Genomic DNA, 17,806 nt, shown 5'->3' on the forward strand with positions numbered 1-17,806 from the left:
TGCCGTCTGTGTCTCGTCCGCCTCTCTTGATCAGTCCGTCCGTGCGTGTCTCTCTTATTAGCGTCGATCCAACCGTGTTCGGCTACTGCCACAAGTAGCACCACGCGCCCATTCAACTCCCCCCACGACTACCCGGGGCTCAAACTTGCTCCGGATACACACAGACAAAGATCCCCTGTGTAGCCTGGACAGATTGTTGGGGCAAGTGCTGTTAGCGAGCACCTCGCACAAAGACAAAGCAACCCCGTGTAGCCTGGACAGACTGTTGGGGCAAGTGCTGTTAGCGAGCACCTCGCACAAAGACAAAGATCACCCGTGTAGCCTGGACAGAATGTTGGGGCAAGTCCTGTTAGCGAGGACCTCGCACAGAGTGAGACCAGACCGTCGCTTGATCTTAGAGACTTTATTTCGTGAGATGGGTGCACAACACTACCACCACAACCACCATCACCAATAACCTCCATCAATATCACCACCATCAACATCACCATCGACATCACCACCATCACCAATAACCACCATCAATATCACCACCATCAACATCACCATCGACATCACCACCATCACCCTCACCAATAACCTCCATCAATATCACCACCACCAACATCACCATCGACATCACCACCACCATCACCAAACCTCCATCAATATCACCACCATCAACACCACCACCACCATCACCAATAACCACGATCAATATCAACACCATCAACATCACCACCACCATCACCCTCACCAATAACCTCCATCAATATCACCACCATCACCACCACCATCACCAATAACCTCCATCAATATCACCACCACCATCACCAATAACCTCCATCAATATCACCACCATCGACATCACCACCACCACCATCACCAATAACCTCCATCAATATCACCACCATCAACATTACCATCGACATCACCATCACCCTCACAAATAACCTCCATCAATATCACCACCATCACCACCATCACCAATAACCTCCATCAATATCGCCACCACCACCATCACCATCACCAATAACCTCCATCAATATCACCACCATCGACATCACCACCACCATCACCAATAACCTCCATCAATATCACCACCATCAACATCACCATCGACATCACCACCATCAGCATCACCACCACCATCAGCATCACCATCGATGATCAGCGATCAGTGACCGATGGCTCTCTGCTCCAAGTCGATGATCAGCAATCAGTGGCCGATGACTCTCTGCTCCGAATCGATGATCACGATCAGCAGTCGATGGTTCTCTGCTCCGAATCGATGATCACGATCAGCAGTCGATGGCTCTCTGCTTGGAGTCGATGATCAGTGATCAGCGGCCGATGATCAGCGATCAGTGGCCGATGGCTCTGCTCCGAGTCGATGATCACGATCAGTGGCCGATGACTCTCTGCTTGGAGTCGATGATCAGTGATCAGTGGCCGATGGCTCTCTGCTCTGAGTCGATGATCACGATCAGCAGTCGATGGCTCTCTGCTTGGAGTCGATGATCAGTGATCAGTGGCCGATGGCTCTCTGCTCTGAGTCGATGATCACGATCAGTGGCTGATGATCAGCGATCAGCGGCCGATGACTCTCTGCTTGGAGTCGATGATCACGATCAGTGGCCGATGATCAGCGATCAGCGGCCAATGGCTCTGCTTGGAGTCGATGAGCAGTGATCAGTGGCGGATGGCTCTCTGCTCCGAGTCGATGATCACGATCAGCAGTCGATGGCTCTCTGCTTGGAGTCGATGATCACGATCAGTGGTCGATGACTCTCTGCTCCGAGTCGATGATCAGTGATCAGTGGCCGATGGCTCTCTGCTTGGAGGCGATGATCAGCGATCAGCGGCCGATGATCAGCGATCAGCAGTCGATGACTTTCTGCTTGGAGTCGATGATCACGATCAGCAGTCGATGGCTCTCTGCTCGGAGTCGATGATCACGATCAGCAGTCGATGGTTCTCTGCTCCGAGTCGATGATCATGATCAGCAGTCGATGGCTCTCTGCTTGGAGTCGATGATCAGCGATCAGCGGCCGATGATCAGCGATCAGTGGCCGATGGCTCTCTGCTCCGAGTCGATGATCAGCGATCAGCGGTCGAAGATCAGCGATCAGCGGCTGATGGCTCTCTGCTCGGAGTCAATGATCAGCGATCAGCGGTCGATGGCTCTCTGCTCCGAGTCGATGATCAGCGATCAGTGGCCGATGATCAGCGATCAGTGGCCGATGGCTCTTTGCTCCGAGTCGATGATCAGCGATCAGCAGTCGATGGCTCTCTGCTTGGAGTCGATGATCACGATCAGCAGTCGATGGCTCTCTGCTTGGAGTCGATGATCAGCGATCAGCGGTCGATGATCAGCGATCAGCGGCCGATGGCTCTCTGCTTGGAGTCGATGATCACGATCAGCAGTCGATGGCTCTCTGCTTGGAGTCGATGATCAGCGATCAGCGGTCGATGGCTCTGCTCGGAGTCGATGATCACGATCAGTGGTCGATGGCTCTCTGCTCGGAATCGATGATCAGGAGTGAGTCGGCGAGTGAGTGAGTGGGTGGGTGAGTGAGTGGGTGGGTGACTTGCTGGGCGAGTGAGTGGGTGGGTTAGTTTGTGGGTAGGTGAGTGAGTGAGTGGGTGAGTGAGTGGGTGGGTGAGTGAGTGGGTGGGTGAGTGAGTGAGTGGGTGGGTGAGTGGGTGGGTGGGTGAGTGAGTGGGTGGGTGAGTGAGTGGGTTAGTGAGTGGGTAGGTGAGTGAGTGAGTGGGTTAGTGAGTGCGTAGGTGAGTGAGTGGGTGGGTTAGTGAGTGAATGGGTTAGTGAGTGGGTAGGTGAGTGAGTCGGTAGGTGAGCGAGTGGGTTGGTTAGTGAGTGGGTAGGTGAGTGAGTGGGTAGGTGAGCAAGTGCGTGGGTTAGTGAGTGGGTAGGTGAGTGAGTGGGTAGGTGAGTGAGTGGGTGGGTTCGTGAGTGAGTGGGTGACTGAGTGTGCGAGTGAGTGGCTGGGCGAGTGAGTGGCTGGGCGAGTGAGTGAGTGGGTGAGTGAGTGGGTGGGTTAGTGAGTGGATGAGTGAGTGGGTGAGTGAGTGGATGAGTGAGTGGATGAGTGAGTGGGTGAGTGAGTGACTTGCTGGGCGAGTGAGTGGGTGGGTTAGTTTGTGGGTGGGTGAGTGAGTGGGTGAGTGAGTGGATGAGTGAGTGGGTGAGTGAGTGGGTAAGTGACTTGCCTGGCGAGTGAGTGGGTGGGTTAGTTTGTGGGTGGGTGAGTGAGTGGATGAGTGAGTGGGTGAGTGAGTGGGTGAGTTAATGATTTCGTGAGCGAGTGGGTGAGTGAGTGTGCGAGCGAGTGCCTGGCTGAGCGGCGTGCACCGCCACCTGGACACCCACTTTAATCGCTGTCCCACTCTTCCTCGTCACCAAACATAACTCCGTTTTTGGTAATCCCCACCACCGCCTTATTTGCAGAGGGCACTTGCAGCTGGGCGATGATTTGGCCATCCATGTCCTCCACCCGCATGGAGAAGCCTGTGGACTTCACCTTGACCGTGCCCCTGGCAGGCACGGTCAAGGGCGGAGAGCCTTGGATCCAGACCACCCTGGGCTGGTTCGTCGTGTTCTTGATCTTGGTCGACATCGTTGAAGGATTGGAGGTGACGCTTCACTCTCTCTCTGTGTGTCTCTCTGTCTCTCTCTGTCTCTCTCTGTCTCCTTTCTCGCGCCTAACGCCGGTATTTAAGGGCGGCCCTGGGTGGGTCGGTGCGTGTGTGTGTATGTGTGTATGTGTGTGTGGGCGTATGTGTGTATGTATGTGTGGGCGTATGTGTGTGTGTACGTGTGTGTGTGGGCGTGTATGTGTTGGCGTGTGTGTGTGTACGTGTGTGTGTGGGCGTATGTGTGTGTGTACGTGTGTGTGTATGTGTGTGTGGGCGTGTGTGTATGGGCGTGTGTGTGTACGTGTATGTGTGTGTGTATGTGTGTGTGGGCGTATGTGTGTGTGCGTGTGTGTGGCGTGTGTGTGTGGACGTGTATGTGTGTGTCTGTGTGCGTGTGTTAAATTTTGTATTCGTAGTTTAGTGGTAATTGATTTGTGTCGGTCTGCTACAGCAGAGGTGTAGGGAATTCCAACAAGACCTACATCTCTGCTTTATTGACCTGGTCAAGGCCTATGATACCATCAGTAGGTTGTTCTTCGTGCTTTTGGAGTCCCTGACCCTCTGCTCACGATCAATAAGGACCTTCATGATGGTGAGCGGGCCCGGGTAAAACTACGTGGCCGGGAGTCGGAGCCATTCCCTGTACACCTTGGGGTGCGACAGGGATGTCCTCTGGCTCCCACATTATTTAACATCTATTTCGACCACGTAGTTCGTGAAGTCTTCAATAGCTGTACCGGGGGAGTCTCCATATGGTACAGATATAATGGGAGGCTGATCGATGCCCGGGTGCGGTCAAGGGATGGCTCCCTATTGCTCAACCACATTATGTATGCTGATGATTTGGTAATAGCTGCTCATTCAGAGGAGGAGTTGGAGACGCTGCTGCTGAGACTGGAGCGTGCCACTAAGAGAATGGGGCCTTACCATCAGCCCCACCAAAACTAAGCACCTCCCTGGGTATTAGTGGTAGGGTGGTTGTGGAGAGAGTGGAGAGTTTCCCATACCTGGGTAGTGTGCTTATGACCGGCTCCGGTTTAACAGCAGAGGTCTCACTCCGAATCAGTCGAGCGGCAATATCTTTTCATCGGTTGCGTAACTCTGTGTGGAATCTACCTGGTCTGTCGCTCCGCACTAAGCTTCAGGTCTTCTCGGCCACGGTCATTCCCTCCCTTCTCTACGCTTGCGAAACGTGGACCCCCCCCCTAATGGAACATCTTCGCCGGTTAGCAACATTCTGGCTGGCCCTGCCTACGATCCATCCTGGGTTTAACCTGCATGCTGGATTGTGTGAGGAGCTCACAAATCCTTGAAAGATCTGGGCAATGTCCCATCGGTGAGCTCCTCCGGCGGGCAAGGCTGCGATGGCTGGGTCATGTAGCCCGCATGCCCAGCCACCGCATGCCGAAACAGCTTTTGTTCGGTCGGATCGAGGGGGCAAAGCGGGCGCGGCACGGGCTAGAGAAGAGATGGAGTGATGTGGTACAGGAGGACGTGGAGCTGAGTGGACTTGCCGATGACCGGTATCAGCGGTGTCAAGATCGGCCTCTGTGGAGGAGGAGGAGGCTCGTGGAGGACGCTGCTGCTACTGGACAGTGCCAGGCTAGGTGCACCCTGAGGCTACTGGGCAGATGGAGGCAGTCGCCCTCCAGCAACAACGAGGTGCGGAGGATCGACGCTCACAACAACGAGCGGAGCGCCGGGTGGATAAATCGCAGCGAGTTCGCACGGTAGGTATGCGCAGATGGTGCATCAGCACCTAGCCTGGCACAGTACTGGGCGTAGGTGGTGCATCGTCCAGGACTCATCTATGGCAACTGCTCGGTTTGTCCCGTGACCTCCTGCCAGCTGGTGTTCGACATTTCACGTGGTTTTAATGTGTACCTAGCCTGGCACAAGCGCCGTAGTGACGTCAGCGCCACTTAGTGGAACCGAGTGCGTTGTTGGGTGACTGAATGAGCGACTGAGCGAGTGAATGAGTGGGTGGGACAGTGAGTGGCTGGGTGAGTGAACGAGTGAGTGAGTTAGTTATAGAGTGAATGGGTGGGTGGGTGACTGAATGAGTGACTGAGCGAGTGAATGAGTGGGTGGGACAGTGAGTGGCTGGGTGAGTGGACGAGTGAGTGAGTTAGTCATTGAGTGAATGAGTGAGTGGGTGACTGAATGAGCGACTGAGCGAGTGAATGAGTGGGTGGGACAGTGAGTGGCTGGGTGAGTGAACGAGTGAGTGAGTTGGTCATTGAGTGAATGAGTGAGTGGGTGACTGAATGAGCGACTGAGCGAGTGAATGAGTGGGTGGGACAGTGAGTGGCTGGGTGAGTGAACGAGTGAGTGAGTTAGTTATAGAGTGAATGGGTGGGTGGGTGACTGAATGAGTGACTGAGCGAGTGAATGAGTGGGTGGGACAGTGAGTGGCTGGGTGAGTGAACGAGTGAGTGAGTTAGTCATTGAGTGAATGAGTGAGTGGGTGACTGAATGAGCGACTGAGCGAGTGAATGAGTGGGTGGGACAGTGAGTGGCTGGGTGAGTGAACGAGTGAGTGAGTTAGTCATTGAGTGAATGAGTGGGTGGGTGAGTGAGTGAGTGAGTGACTGAGTGAGTGACCGAGTGAGTGACCGAATAAGTGAATGCGCCAGTGAATGAGTGAGTGACTGAGTTGATGAATGAGTAGCTGAATGAGTGAGTGAGTGACTGAGTGAGTGACTGAGTGGATGAGTGAGTGACCGAGTGAATGACTGAGTGAGTGAATGAGTGAGTGAATGAGTGAGTGAATGAGTGAGTGACTGAGTGAGTGACTGAGTGGCTGAGTGAGTGACTGAGTGAGTGAAAGATTGGCTGAATGAGTGACTGATTGGATGAGTGATTGACTGAGTGAGTGACTGAGTGAGTGACTGACTGGCTAAGTGAGTGACTGAGTGACTGAGTGTCCGTGCCCTTCACAGGCGCTGGTGTTGTTGACTTGCGAGCTGCACTTGCCCGTGCAGCCCATGATGGAAGCCTACACGGGTGACCTTTGTCTTTGTAATTGGAAGTGGGAGTTTGTTCAGAGTCAATCTGGTCTCGTAAGGTGGGAAAATCGTTGACATTCTGACCAAACCCTTTACAAGAAATGGGTGACTCACACTCCTATAGCCCCCACTCCTATAGCCCACACTCCTATAGCCCCCACTCCTATAGCCCCCACTCCGATAGCCCCCACTCCTATAGCCCCCACTCCTATAGCCCCCACTCCGATAGCCCCCTCTCCTATAGCCCCCACTCCTATAGCCCACACTCCTATAGCCCCCACTCCTATAGCCCCCACTCCTATAGCCCTCAATCCTATAGCCCACACTCCTATAGCCCTCACTCCTATAGCCCCCACTCCAATAGCCCCCACTCCTATAGCCCTCAATCCTATAGCCCCCACTCCTATAGCCCACACTCCGATAGCCCCCACTCCTATAGCCCCCACTCCTATAGCCCACACTCCTATAGCCCCCACTCCTATAGCCCCCACTCCTATAGCCCCCATTCATATAGCCCCCACTCCTATAGCCCACACTCCTATAGCCCCCACTCCTATAGCCCCCACTCCTATAGCCCCCACTCCTATTGCCCCCACTCCTATAGCCCCCACTCCTATAGCCCCCACTCCTATAGCCCCCACTCCTATAGCCCACACTCCTATAGCCCTCACTCCTATAGCCCCCACTCCTATAGCCCCCACTCCTATAGCCCCCACTCCTATAGCCTCCACTCAGTAGCCCCCACTCCTATAGCCCACACTCCTATAGCCCCCACTCCTATAGCCCCCACTCCTATAGCCCCCACTCCTATAGCTCCCACTCCTGTAGCCCACACTCCTATAGCCCCCACTCCTATAGCCCACACTCCTATAGCCCCCACTCCTATAGCCCACACTCCGATAGCCCCCACTCCTATAGCCCCCACTCCTATAGCCCCCACTCCTATAGCCCCCACTCCTATAGCCCCCACTCCTATAGCCCCCACTCCTATAGCCCCCACTCCTATAGCTCCCACTCCTATAGCCCCCACTCCTATAGCCCCCACTCCTATAGCCCCCACTCCTATAGCCCCCACTCCTATAGCCCACACTCCTATAGCCCCCACTCCTATAGCCCCCCACTCCTATAGCCCACACTCCTATAGCCCTCACTCCTATAGCCCCCACTCCTACAGCCCCCACTCCTATAGCCCCCACTCCTATAGCCCCCACTCCTATAGCCCCCACTCCTATAGCCCCCACTCCTATAGCCCCCACTACTATATCCCCCACTCCTATAGCCCCCACTCCTATAGCCCACACTCCTATAGCCCCTACTCCTATAGCCCCCACTCCTATACGCACACTCCTATAGCCCCCACTCCTATAGCCCCCACTCCTATAGCCCCCACTCCTATAGCCCAGACTCCTATAGCCCCCACTCCTATAGCCCACACTCCTATAGCCCCCACTCCTATAGCCCCCACTCCTATAGCCCAGACTCCTATAGCCCCCACTCCTATAGCCCACACTCCCATAGCCCACACTCCTATAGCCCACACTCCTATAGCCCACACTCCTATAGCCCCCACTCCTATAGCCCCCACTCCGATAGCCCCCTCTCCTATAGCCCCCACTCCTATAGCCCACACTCCTATAGCCCCCACTCCTATAGCCCACACTCCCATAGCCCACACTCCTATAGCCCACACTCCTATAGCCCACACTCCTATAGCCCACACTCCAATAGCCCCCACTCCTATAGCCCCCACTCCTATAGCCCACACTCCTATAGCCCCCACTTCTATATCCCCCCACTCCTATAGCCCTCACTCCTATAGCCCCCATTCCTATAGCCCCCACTCCTATAGCCCCCATTCATATAGCCCCCACTCCTATAGCCCACACTCCTATAGCCCCCACTCCTATAGCCCCCACTCCTATAGCCCCCACTCCTATAGCCCCCCACTCCTATAGCCCCCACTCCTATAGCCCCAACTCCTATAGCTCCCACTCCTGTAGCCCACACTCCTATACGCCCCACTCCTATAGCCCACACTCCTATAGCCCCCCACTCCTATAGCCCCCACTCCTATAGCCCCCACTCCTATAGCCCACACTCCTATAGCCCCCACTCCTATAGCCCCCACTCCTATAGCTCCCACTCCTGTAGCCCACACTCCTATAGCCCCCACTCCTATAGCCCCCCACTCCTATCGCCCCCACTCCAATAGCCCCCCACTCCTATAGCCCCCAATCCTATAACCCCCACTCCTATAGCCCCCACTCCTATAGCCCCCGACTCCTATCGCCCCCACTCCAATAGCCCCCCACTCCTATAGCCCCCAATCCTATAACCCCCACTCCTATAGCCCCCACTCCTATCGCCCCCACTCCTATAGCCCCCACTCCTATAGCCCCCACTCCTATAGCCCCCCACTCCTATAGCCCCCCACTCCTATAGCCCCCAATCCTATAGCCCACACTCCTATAGCCCCTACTCCTATAGCCCCCCACTCCTATAGCCCCCCAATCCTATGGCCCCCACTCTTATAGCCCCCACTCCTATAAGAGACACATAGAGATCGATAGAGACCCACAGAGATACATAGAGACCTACAGAGATACATAGAGACCCACAGAGATACATAGAGACCTACATAGATACATAGAGACCCACAGAGATACATAGAGATACATAGAGACCCACAGAGATCCATAGAGACACACAGAGATACATAGTGGAGACCCACAGAGATACATAGAAATCGAAAGAGACCCACAGAGATACATAGAGATCGATAGAGACCCACATAGACACATAGAGTTCGACAGAGACCCATAGAGATACATAGAGACCCACAGACATACATAGAAACCCAGAGAGATACATAGAGACCCATAGAGATACATAGAGACCCACAGAGATACATAGAGACCATTACAGATACATAGTGGAGACCCACAGAGACACATAGAGACCCACAGAGATACATAGAGACCCATACAGATACATTGAGACCCATACAGATATATAGTGGAGACCCACAGAGATACATATAGACCCACAGAGATACATAGAGACCCACAGACATACATAGAGACCCATATAGATACATAGTGGAGACCCACAGAGATACATAGAGATCGATAGAGACCCACAGAGAAACATGGAGATCGATAGAGACCCACAGAGATTCATGGAGACCCATAGAGATACAAATAATTGTATATAGACCCACAGAGATATATAGAGATGCATAGAGACACTCCACCACCACCGCCACCCACCACCACCACCTCCACCACCACCACCACCATCATCACCATCATCATCACCACCGCCACCCACCACCACCACCACCATCATCCCCGTCATCACCACCACTGCCACCCACCACCGCCACCACCAGTGACTGAGTGAGTGACTGAGTGAGTGACTGAGTGAGTGAATGAGTGAGTGGCTGAGTGACTGAGTGAGTGGCTGAGTGACCGAGTGAGTGATTGAGTGAGAGATCCACAGAGACCCACAAAAATCCATAGAGACCCACAGAGACACAGATTACATAGAGATCCATAAAGATAGAGAGAGGCCCACGGGCGTCCATAGAGACCCATAGAAATACATAGAGACCCACAGAGATACATAGAGATACATAGAGATACATAGAGACCCACAGAGATCCATAGAGACCCACAGAGATACATAGTGGAGACCCACAGAGATACACAGAAATCGATAGAGACCCACAGAGATACATAGATATCGATAGAGACCCACAGAGATAGAGATGCATAGAGACCCTCCACCACCACCTCCACCACTACCACCATCATCATCATCACCTCCATCACCACCATCACCACCAGTGACTGAGTGGCTGAGTGAGCGAGTGAGTGGATGTGTGAGTGACTGAGTGACTGAGGGAGTGAATGAATGGATTAGTGAGTAACTGAGTGAGTGACTGAGTGAGTGACTGAGTGATTGAGTGAGTGACTGAGTGAGTGACCGAGAGGATGAGTGAGTGACTGAGTGAGTGACTGAGTGTATGAGTGAGTGACTGAGTGAGTGAGCGAGCGGATGAGTGAGTGACTGAGTGATTGAGTGAGTGACTGAGTGAGTGACCGAGTGAGTGACTGAGTGACTGTGTGAGTGACCGAGCGCATGAGTGATTGACTGAGTGAGTGACTGAGTGACTGAGTGAGTGACTGAGTGAGTGACTGAGTGAGTGGTTGAGTGACTGAGTGAGTGAATGAGTGGATGACTGAGTGAATGAGTGAGTGACTGAGTGGCTGAGTGAGTGACTGAGTGAGTAACTGAGTGAGTTACCGAGTGAGTGTCTGACTGACTAAGTATTGACCGAGTGAGTGAGTGAGTGACTGAGTGAGTGAGTGAGTGACTGAGTGACTGAGTGAGTAAGTGACTGACTAAGTGACTGAGTGACTGAGTGCGTGACTGAGTGACTGAGTGAGTGAGTCAGTGACCGATTGAGTGTCTGACTGGCTAAGTGAGTGACCGAGTGAGTGACTGAGGGAGTGAGTGAGAGGGTGAGTGACTGAATGAGTGCCTGAGTTAATCAGTGAGTGACTGAGTGAGTGACTGACTGGCTAGGTGAGTGACTGAGTGAGTGAATGAGTGAGAGGGTGAGTGACTGAGTGCCTGAGTGTGACTGAGTGAGTGACTGAGTGGCTAAGTGAGTGACTGAGTGAGTGTGAGTGACTGAGTGAGTGACCGAGTGAGTGACTGAGTGAGTGACCGAGTGAGTGACTGAGTGAGTGGCTGAGTCACTGAGTGACCGAGTGAGTGACTGAGTGAGTGACTGAGTGAGTGACTGAGTGACTGAGTGAGTGACTGAGTGCCTGAGTGAGTGACTGAGTGAGTGACTGAGTGAGTGGCTGAGTCCCTGAGTGACCGAGTGAGTGACTGAGTGAGTGAATGAGTGAGTGACTGAGTGAGTGACTGAGTGGCTAAGTGAGTGACTGAGTGAGTGAGTGACTGAGTGACTGACTGAGTGAGTGACTGAGTGACTGAGAGAGAGACCGAGCGGATGAGTGATTGACTGAGTGACTGAGTGAGTGACTGAGTGAGTGACTGAGTGAGTGACTGAGTGAGTGACCGAGTGAGTCACTGAGTGAGTGACTGAGTGAGTGACTGAGTGGCTAAGTGAGTGACTGAGTGAGTGAGTGAGTGACTGAGTGTCCGTGCCCTTCACAGGCGCTGGTGTTGTTGACTTGCGAGCTGCACTTGCCCGTGCAGCCCATGATGGAAGCCTACACGGGTGACCTTTGTCTTTGTAATTGGAAGTGGGAGTTTGTTCAGAGTCAATCTGGTCTCGTAAGGTGGGAAAATCGTTGACATTCTGACCAAACCCTTTACAAGAAATGGGTGACTCACACTCCTATAGCCCCCACTCCTATAGCCCACACTCCTATAGCCCCCACTCCTATAGCCCCCACTCCTATAGCCCCCCAATCCTATAGCCCCCACTCCTATAGCCCCCACTCTGATAGCCCCCTCTCCTATAGCCCCCACTTCTATATCCCCCCACTCCTATAGCCCTCACTCCTATAGCCCCCACTCCTATAGCCCCCCAATCCTATAGCCAACACTCCTATAGCCCCCACTCCTATAGCCCCCACTCCTATAGCCCACACTCCTATAGCCCCCACTCCTATAGCCCCCACTCCGATAGCCCCCTCTCCTATAGCCCCCACTCCTATAGCCCACACTCCTATAGCCCACACTCCTATAGCCCCCACTCCTATAGCCCCCCACTCCTATAGCCCACACTCCTATAGCCCCCACTCCTATAGCCCACACTCCTATAGCCCCCACTCCTATAGCCCCCACTCCTATAGCCCCTACTCCTATAGCCCCCCAACTCCTATAGCCCCCACTCCTATAGCCCCCCACTCTTATAGCCCCCACTCCTATAGCCCCCACTCCTATAGCCCCCACTCCTATAACCCACACTCCTATAGCCCACACTCCTATAGCCCTCACTCCTATAGCCCCCACTCCTACAGCCCCCACTCCTATAGCCCCCACTCCTATAGCCCCCACTCCTATAGCCCCCACTCCTATAGCCCACACTCCTATAGCCCCCACTCCTATAGCCCCCCACTCCTATAGCCCACACTCCTATAGCCCTCACTCCTATAGCCCCCACTCCTACAGCCCCCACTCCTATAGCCCCCACTCCTATAGCCCCCACTCCTATAGCCCCCACTCCTATAGCCCCCACTCCTATAGCCCCCACTCCTATAGCCCCCACTCCTATAGCCCACACTTCTATAGCCCTCACTCCTATAGCCCCCCACTCCTATAGCCCCCACTCCTATAGCCCACACTCCTATAGCCCCCACTCCGATAGCCCCCACTCCTATAGCCCTCAATCCTATAGCCCCCACTCCTATAGCCCTCACTCCTATAGCCCTCACTCTTATAGCCCCCACTCCTATAGCCCCCACTCCCATAGCCCCCACTCCTATAGCCCCCACTCCTATAGCCCCCACTCCCATAGCCCCCCACTCCTATAGCCCCCACTCCTATAGCCCACACTCCTATAGCCCCCACTCCTATAGCCCCCACTCCTATAGCCCCCACTCCTATAGCCCCCAATCCTATAGCCCCCACTCCTATAGCCCCCACTCCTATAGCCCCCACTCCTATAGCCCCCATTCATATAGCCCCCACTCCTATAGCCCCCACTCCTATAGCCCCCACTCCTATAGCCCCCACTCCTATAGCCCCCACTCCTATAGCCCCCACTCCTATAGCCCCCACTCCTATAGCCCCCACTCCTATAGCCCACACTCCTATAGCCCCCACTCCTAGAGCCCCCCATTCCTATAGCCCCCACTCCTATAGCCCCCACTCCCATAGCCCACACTCCTATAACCCCCACTCCTATAGCCCACACTCCTATAGCCCCCACTCCAATAGCCCACACTCCTATAGCCCTCACTCCTATAGCCCCCACTCCTACAGCCCCCACTCCTATAGCCCCCCACTCCTATAGCACCCACTCCTATAGCCCCCACTCCTATAGCCCACACTCCTATAGCCCCCACTCCTATTGCCCCCCATTCCTATAGCCCCCACTCCTATAGCCCCCACTCCCATAGCCCACACTCCTATAACGCCCACTCCTATAGCCCCACTCCTATAGCCACCACTCCTATAGCCCTCACTCCTATAGCCCACACTCATATAGCCCCCACTCCTATAGCCCCCACTCATATAGCCCTCACTCCTATAGCCCCCACTCCTATAGCCCCCACTCCTATAGCCTCCACTCCTATAGCCCCCACTCCTATAGCCCCCACTCCTATAATCCCCACTTCTATAGCCCCCACTCCTATAGCCCCCACTCCTATAGCCCCCACTCCTATAGCCCCCCACTCCTATAGCCCCCAATCCTATAGCCCACACTCCTATAGCCCCCACTCCTATAGGCCCCACTCCTATAGCCCCAACTCCAATAGCCCCCCACTCCTATAGCCCCCAATCCTATAGCCCACACTCCTATAGCCCCCACTCCTATAGCCCCCACTCCTATAGCCCCCCACTCCTATAGCCCCCCAATCCTATGGCCCCCACTCCTATAGCCCCCACTCCTATAAGAGACACATACAGATCGATAGAGACCCACAGAGATACATAGAGACCTACAGAGATACATAGAGACCCACAGAGATACATAGAGACCTACAGAGATACATAGAGACCCACAGAGATACATAGAGACCCACAGAGATACATAGAGACCCACAGAGATACATAGATATACATAGAGACCCACAGAGATCCATAGAGACACACAGAGATACATAGTGGAGACCCACAAAGATACATAGAAATCGATAGAGACCCACAGAGATACATAGAGATCGATAGAGACCCACGGAGACACAGAGTTCGACAGAGACCCACAGAGATACATAGAGACCCATAGAGATACATAGAGACCCACAGACATACATAGAAACCCATAGAGATACATAGAGATCCATAGAGATACATAGAGACCCACAGAGATACATAGATACCAATACAGATACATAGTGGAGACCCACAGAGACACATAGAGACCCACAGAGATACATAGAGACCCACAGACATACATAGAGACCCATATAGATACATAGTGGAGACCCACAGAGATACATAGAGATCGATAGAGACCCACAGAGAAACATGGAGATCGATAGAGACCCACAGAGATACATAGAGACCCATAGAGATACAAATAATTGTATATAGACCCACAGAGATATATAGAGATGCATAGAGACACTCCACCACCACCGCCACCCACCACCACCACCTACACCACCACCATCATCACCGTCATCATCATCATCACCACCGCCACCCACCACCACCACCATCATCACCGTCATCATCACCACTGCCACCCACCACCGCCACGACCAGTGACTGAGTGAGTGACTGAGTGAGTGACTGAGTGACTGAGTGAGTGAATGAGTGAGTGGCTGAGTGACTGAGTGAGTGGCTGAGTGACCGAGTGAGTGATTGAGTGAGAGATCCACAGAGACCCACAAAGATCCATAGAGACCCACAGAGACACAGATTACATAGAGATCCATAAAGATAGAGAGAGGCCCACGGGCGTCCATAGAGACCCACAGAAATACATAGAGACCCACAGAGATACATAGAGATACATAGAGATACATAGAGACCCACAGAGATCCATAGAGACCCACAGAGATACATAGTGGAGACCCACAGAGATACATAGAGATCCATAGAGACCCACAGAGACACAGATTACATAGAGATCCATAAAGATAGAGAGAGAGGCCCACGGACATCCATAGACACCCACAGAAATACATAGAGACCCACAGAGATACATAGAGATACATAGAGACCCACAGAGATCCATAGAGACCCACAGAGATACATAGTGGAGACCCACAGAGATACACAGAAATCGATAGAGACCCACAGAGATACATAGAGATGCATAGAGACCCTCCACCACCACCTCCACCACTACCACCATCATCATCATCACCTCCATCACCACCATCACCACCAGTGACTGAGTGGCTGAGTGAGCGAGTGAGTGGATGAGTGAGTGACTGAGTGACTGAGTGAGTGAATGAATGGATTAGTGAGTAACTGAGTGAGTGACTGAGTGAGTGACTGAGTGACTGAGTGAGTGACTAAGTGAGTGACTGCGACGATGAGTGAGTGACTGAGTGAGTGACTGAGTGGATGAGTGAGTGACCGAGCGCATGAGTGATTGACTGAGTGAGTGACTGAGTGACTGAGTGAGTGACTGAGTGAGTGACTGAGTGAGTGGTTGAGTGACTGAGTGAGTGACTGATTCAGTGACTGAGTGAGTGAGTGAATGAGTGAGTGACTGAGTGGCTGAGTGAGTGACTGAGTGAGTGACTGAGTGAGTGACTGAGTGGATGAGTGAGTGACTGAGTGAGTGATCGAGTGAGTGTCTGACTGACTAAGTATTGACCGAGTGAGTGAGTGACTGAGTGAGTGAGTGACTGAGTGAGTGAGTGACTGAGTGACTGAGTGAGTAAGTGACTGACTAAGTGACTGAGTGACTGAGTGCGTGACTGAGTGACTGAGTGAGTGACCGAGTAACTGAATGCACCAGTGACTGAGTGAGTGACTGAGTGGATGAGTGAGTGATTGTGTGAGTGACCGAGCGGATGAGTGAGGGACTGAGTGAGTAACTGAGTGGATAAGTGAGTGACTGAGTAAGTGACCGAGTGAGTGACTGACTGACTGAGTGGATGAGTGAGTGCCTGAGTGAATGAGTGAGTGACTGAGTGAGTGACTGAGTGGCTAAGTGAGTGATCGAGTGAGTGAATGAGTGAGAGGGTGAGTGATTGACTGAGTGAGTGAGTGACTAAGTGAGTGACCGAGTGAGTGACTTAGTGAGTGACTGAGTGACTGAGTGAGTGAGTGAGTGACTGAGTGTCCGTGCCCTTCACAGGCGCTGGTGTTGTTGACTTGCGAGCTGCACTTGCCCGTGCAGCCCATGATGGAAGCCTACACGGGTGACCTTTGTCTTTGTAATTGGAAGTGGGAGTTTGTTCAGAGTGTCAATCTGGTCTCGTAAGGTGGGAAAATCGTTGACATTCTGACCAAACCCTTTACAAGAAATGGGTGACCCACACTCCTATAGCCCCCACTCCTATAGCCCCCACTCCTATAGCCCCCACTCCTATAGCCCCCACTCCTATAGCCCCCCAATCCTATAGCCAACACTCCTATAGCCCACACTCCTATAGCCCCCACTCCTATAGCCCCCCAATCATATAGCCCCCACTCCTATAGCCCCCACTCCTCTAGCCCCCACTCCTATAGCCAACACTCCTATAGCCCACACTCCTATAGCCCCCCACTCCTATAGCCCCCACTCCTATAGCCCCCACTCCTATAGCCCACACTCCTATAGCCCCCACTCCGATAGCCCCCACTCCTATAGCCCACACTCCTATAGCCCCCACTCCTATAGCCCCCACTCCTATAGCCCCCACTCCTATAGCCCACACTCCTATAGCCCCCACTCCTATAGCCCCCACTCCTATAGCCCCTACTCCTATAGCCCCCCAACTCCTATAGCCCCCACTCCTATAGCCCCCCACTCTTATAGCCCCCACTCCTATAGCCCCCACTCCTATAGCCCCCACTCCTATAACCCACACTCCTATAGCCCACACTCCTATAGCCCTCACTCCTATAGCCCCCACTCCTACAGCCCCCACTCCTATAGCCCCCACTCCTATAGCCCCCACTCCTATAGCCCCCACTCCTATAGCCCACACTCCTATAGCCCCCACTCCTATAGCCCCCCACTCCTATAGCCCACACTCCTATAGCCCTCACTCCTATAGCCCCCACTCCTACAGCCCCCACTCCTATAGCCCCCACTCCTATAGCCCCCACTCCTATAGCCCCCACTCCTATAGCCCCCACTCCTATAGCCCCCACTCCTATAGCCCCCACTCCTATAGCCCACACTTCTATAGCCCTCACTCCTATAGCCCCCCACTCCTATAGCCCCCACTCCTATAGCCCACACTCCTATAGCCCCCACTCCTATAGCCCACACTCCCATAGCCCACACTCCTATAGCCCACACTCCTATAGCCCCCACTCCTATAGCCCACACTCCGATAGCC

At 53.4% G+C, this 17,806-nt stretch overlaps 1 protein-coding gene and 1 long non-coding RNA gene across 2 annotated transcripts in view; one reads left to right on the forward strand and one right to left on the reverse strand.

Moving 5' to 3' along the window:
- Positions 1–388: 388 nt before the first annotated feature.
- Positions 389–3,330, reverse strand: LOC142907854 (uncharacterized). Its single transcript, XR_012931294.1, has 2 exons — positions 517–3,330; positions 389–458 (listed from the first exon to the last, which is right to left on the reverse strand). It is a non-coding gene; the product is annotated as an uncharacterized LOC142907854 (long non-coding RNA).
- Positions 3,331–17,806, forward strand: part of LOC142907853 (uncharacterized) — a 73,375-nt gene continuing 58,899 nt past the window's right edge. Inside the window, exon 1 of the mRNA XM_076057707.1 lies at positions 3,331–3,633. Within this exon, the coding sequence (XP_075913822.1) occupies positions 3,469–3,633 (165 nt within the window). The 5' untranslated portion in view covers positions 3,331–3,468. The remainder of the gene's footprint in view (positions 3,634–17,806) is intronic.

The sequence above is a fragment of the Petromyzon marinus genome, chromosome 84, assembly GCF_048934315.1.
Source record: "Petromyzon marinus isolate PM22_M1 ecotype Great Lakes invasive population chromosome 84, UKy_Petmar_22M1.pri1.0, whole genome shotgun sequence".
NCBI lineage: Eukaryota > Metazoa > Chordata > Hyperoartia > Petromyzontiformes > Petromyzontidae > Petromyzon > Petromyzon marinus.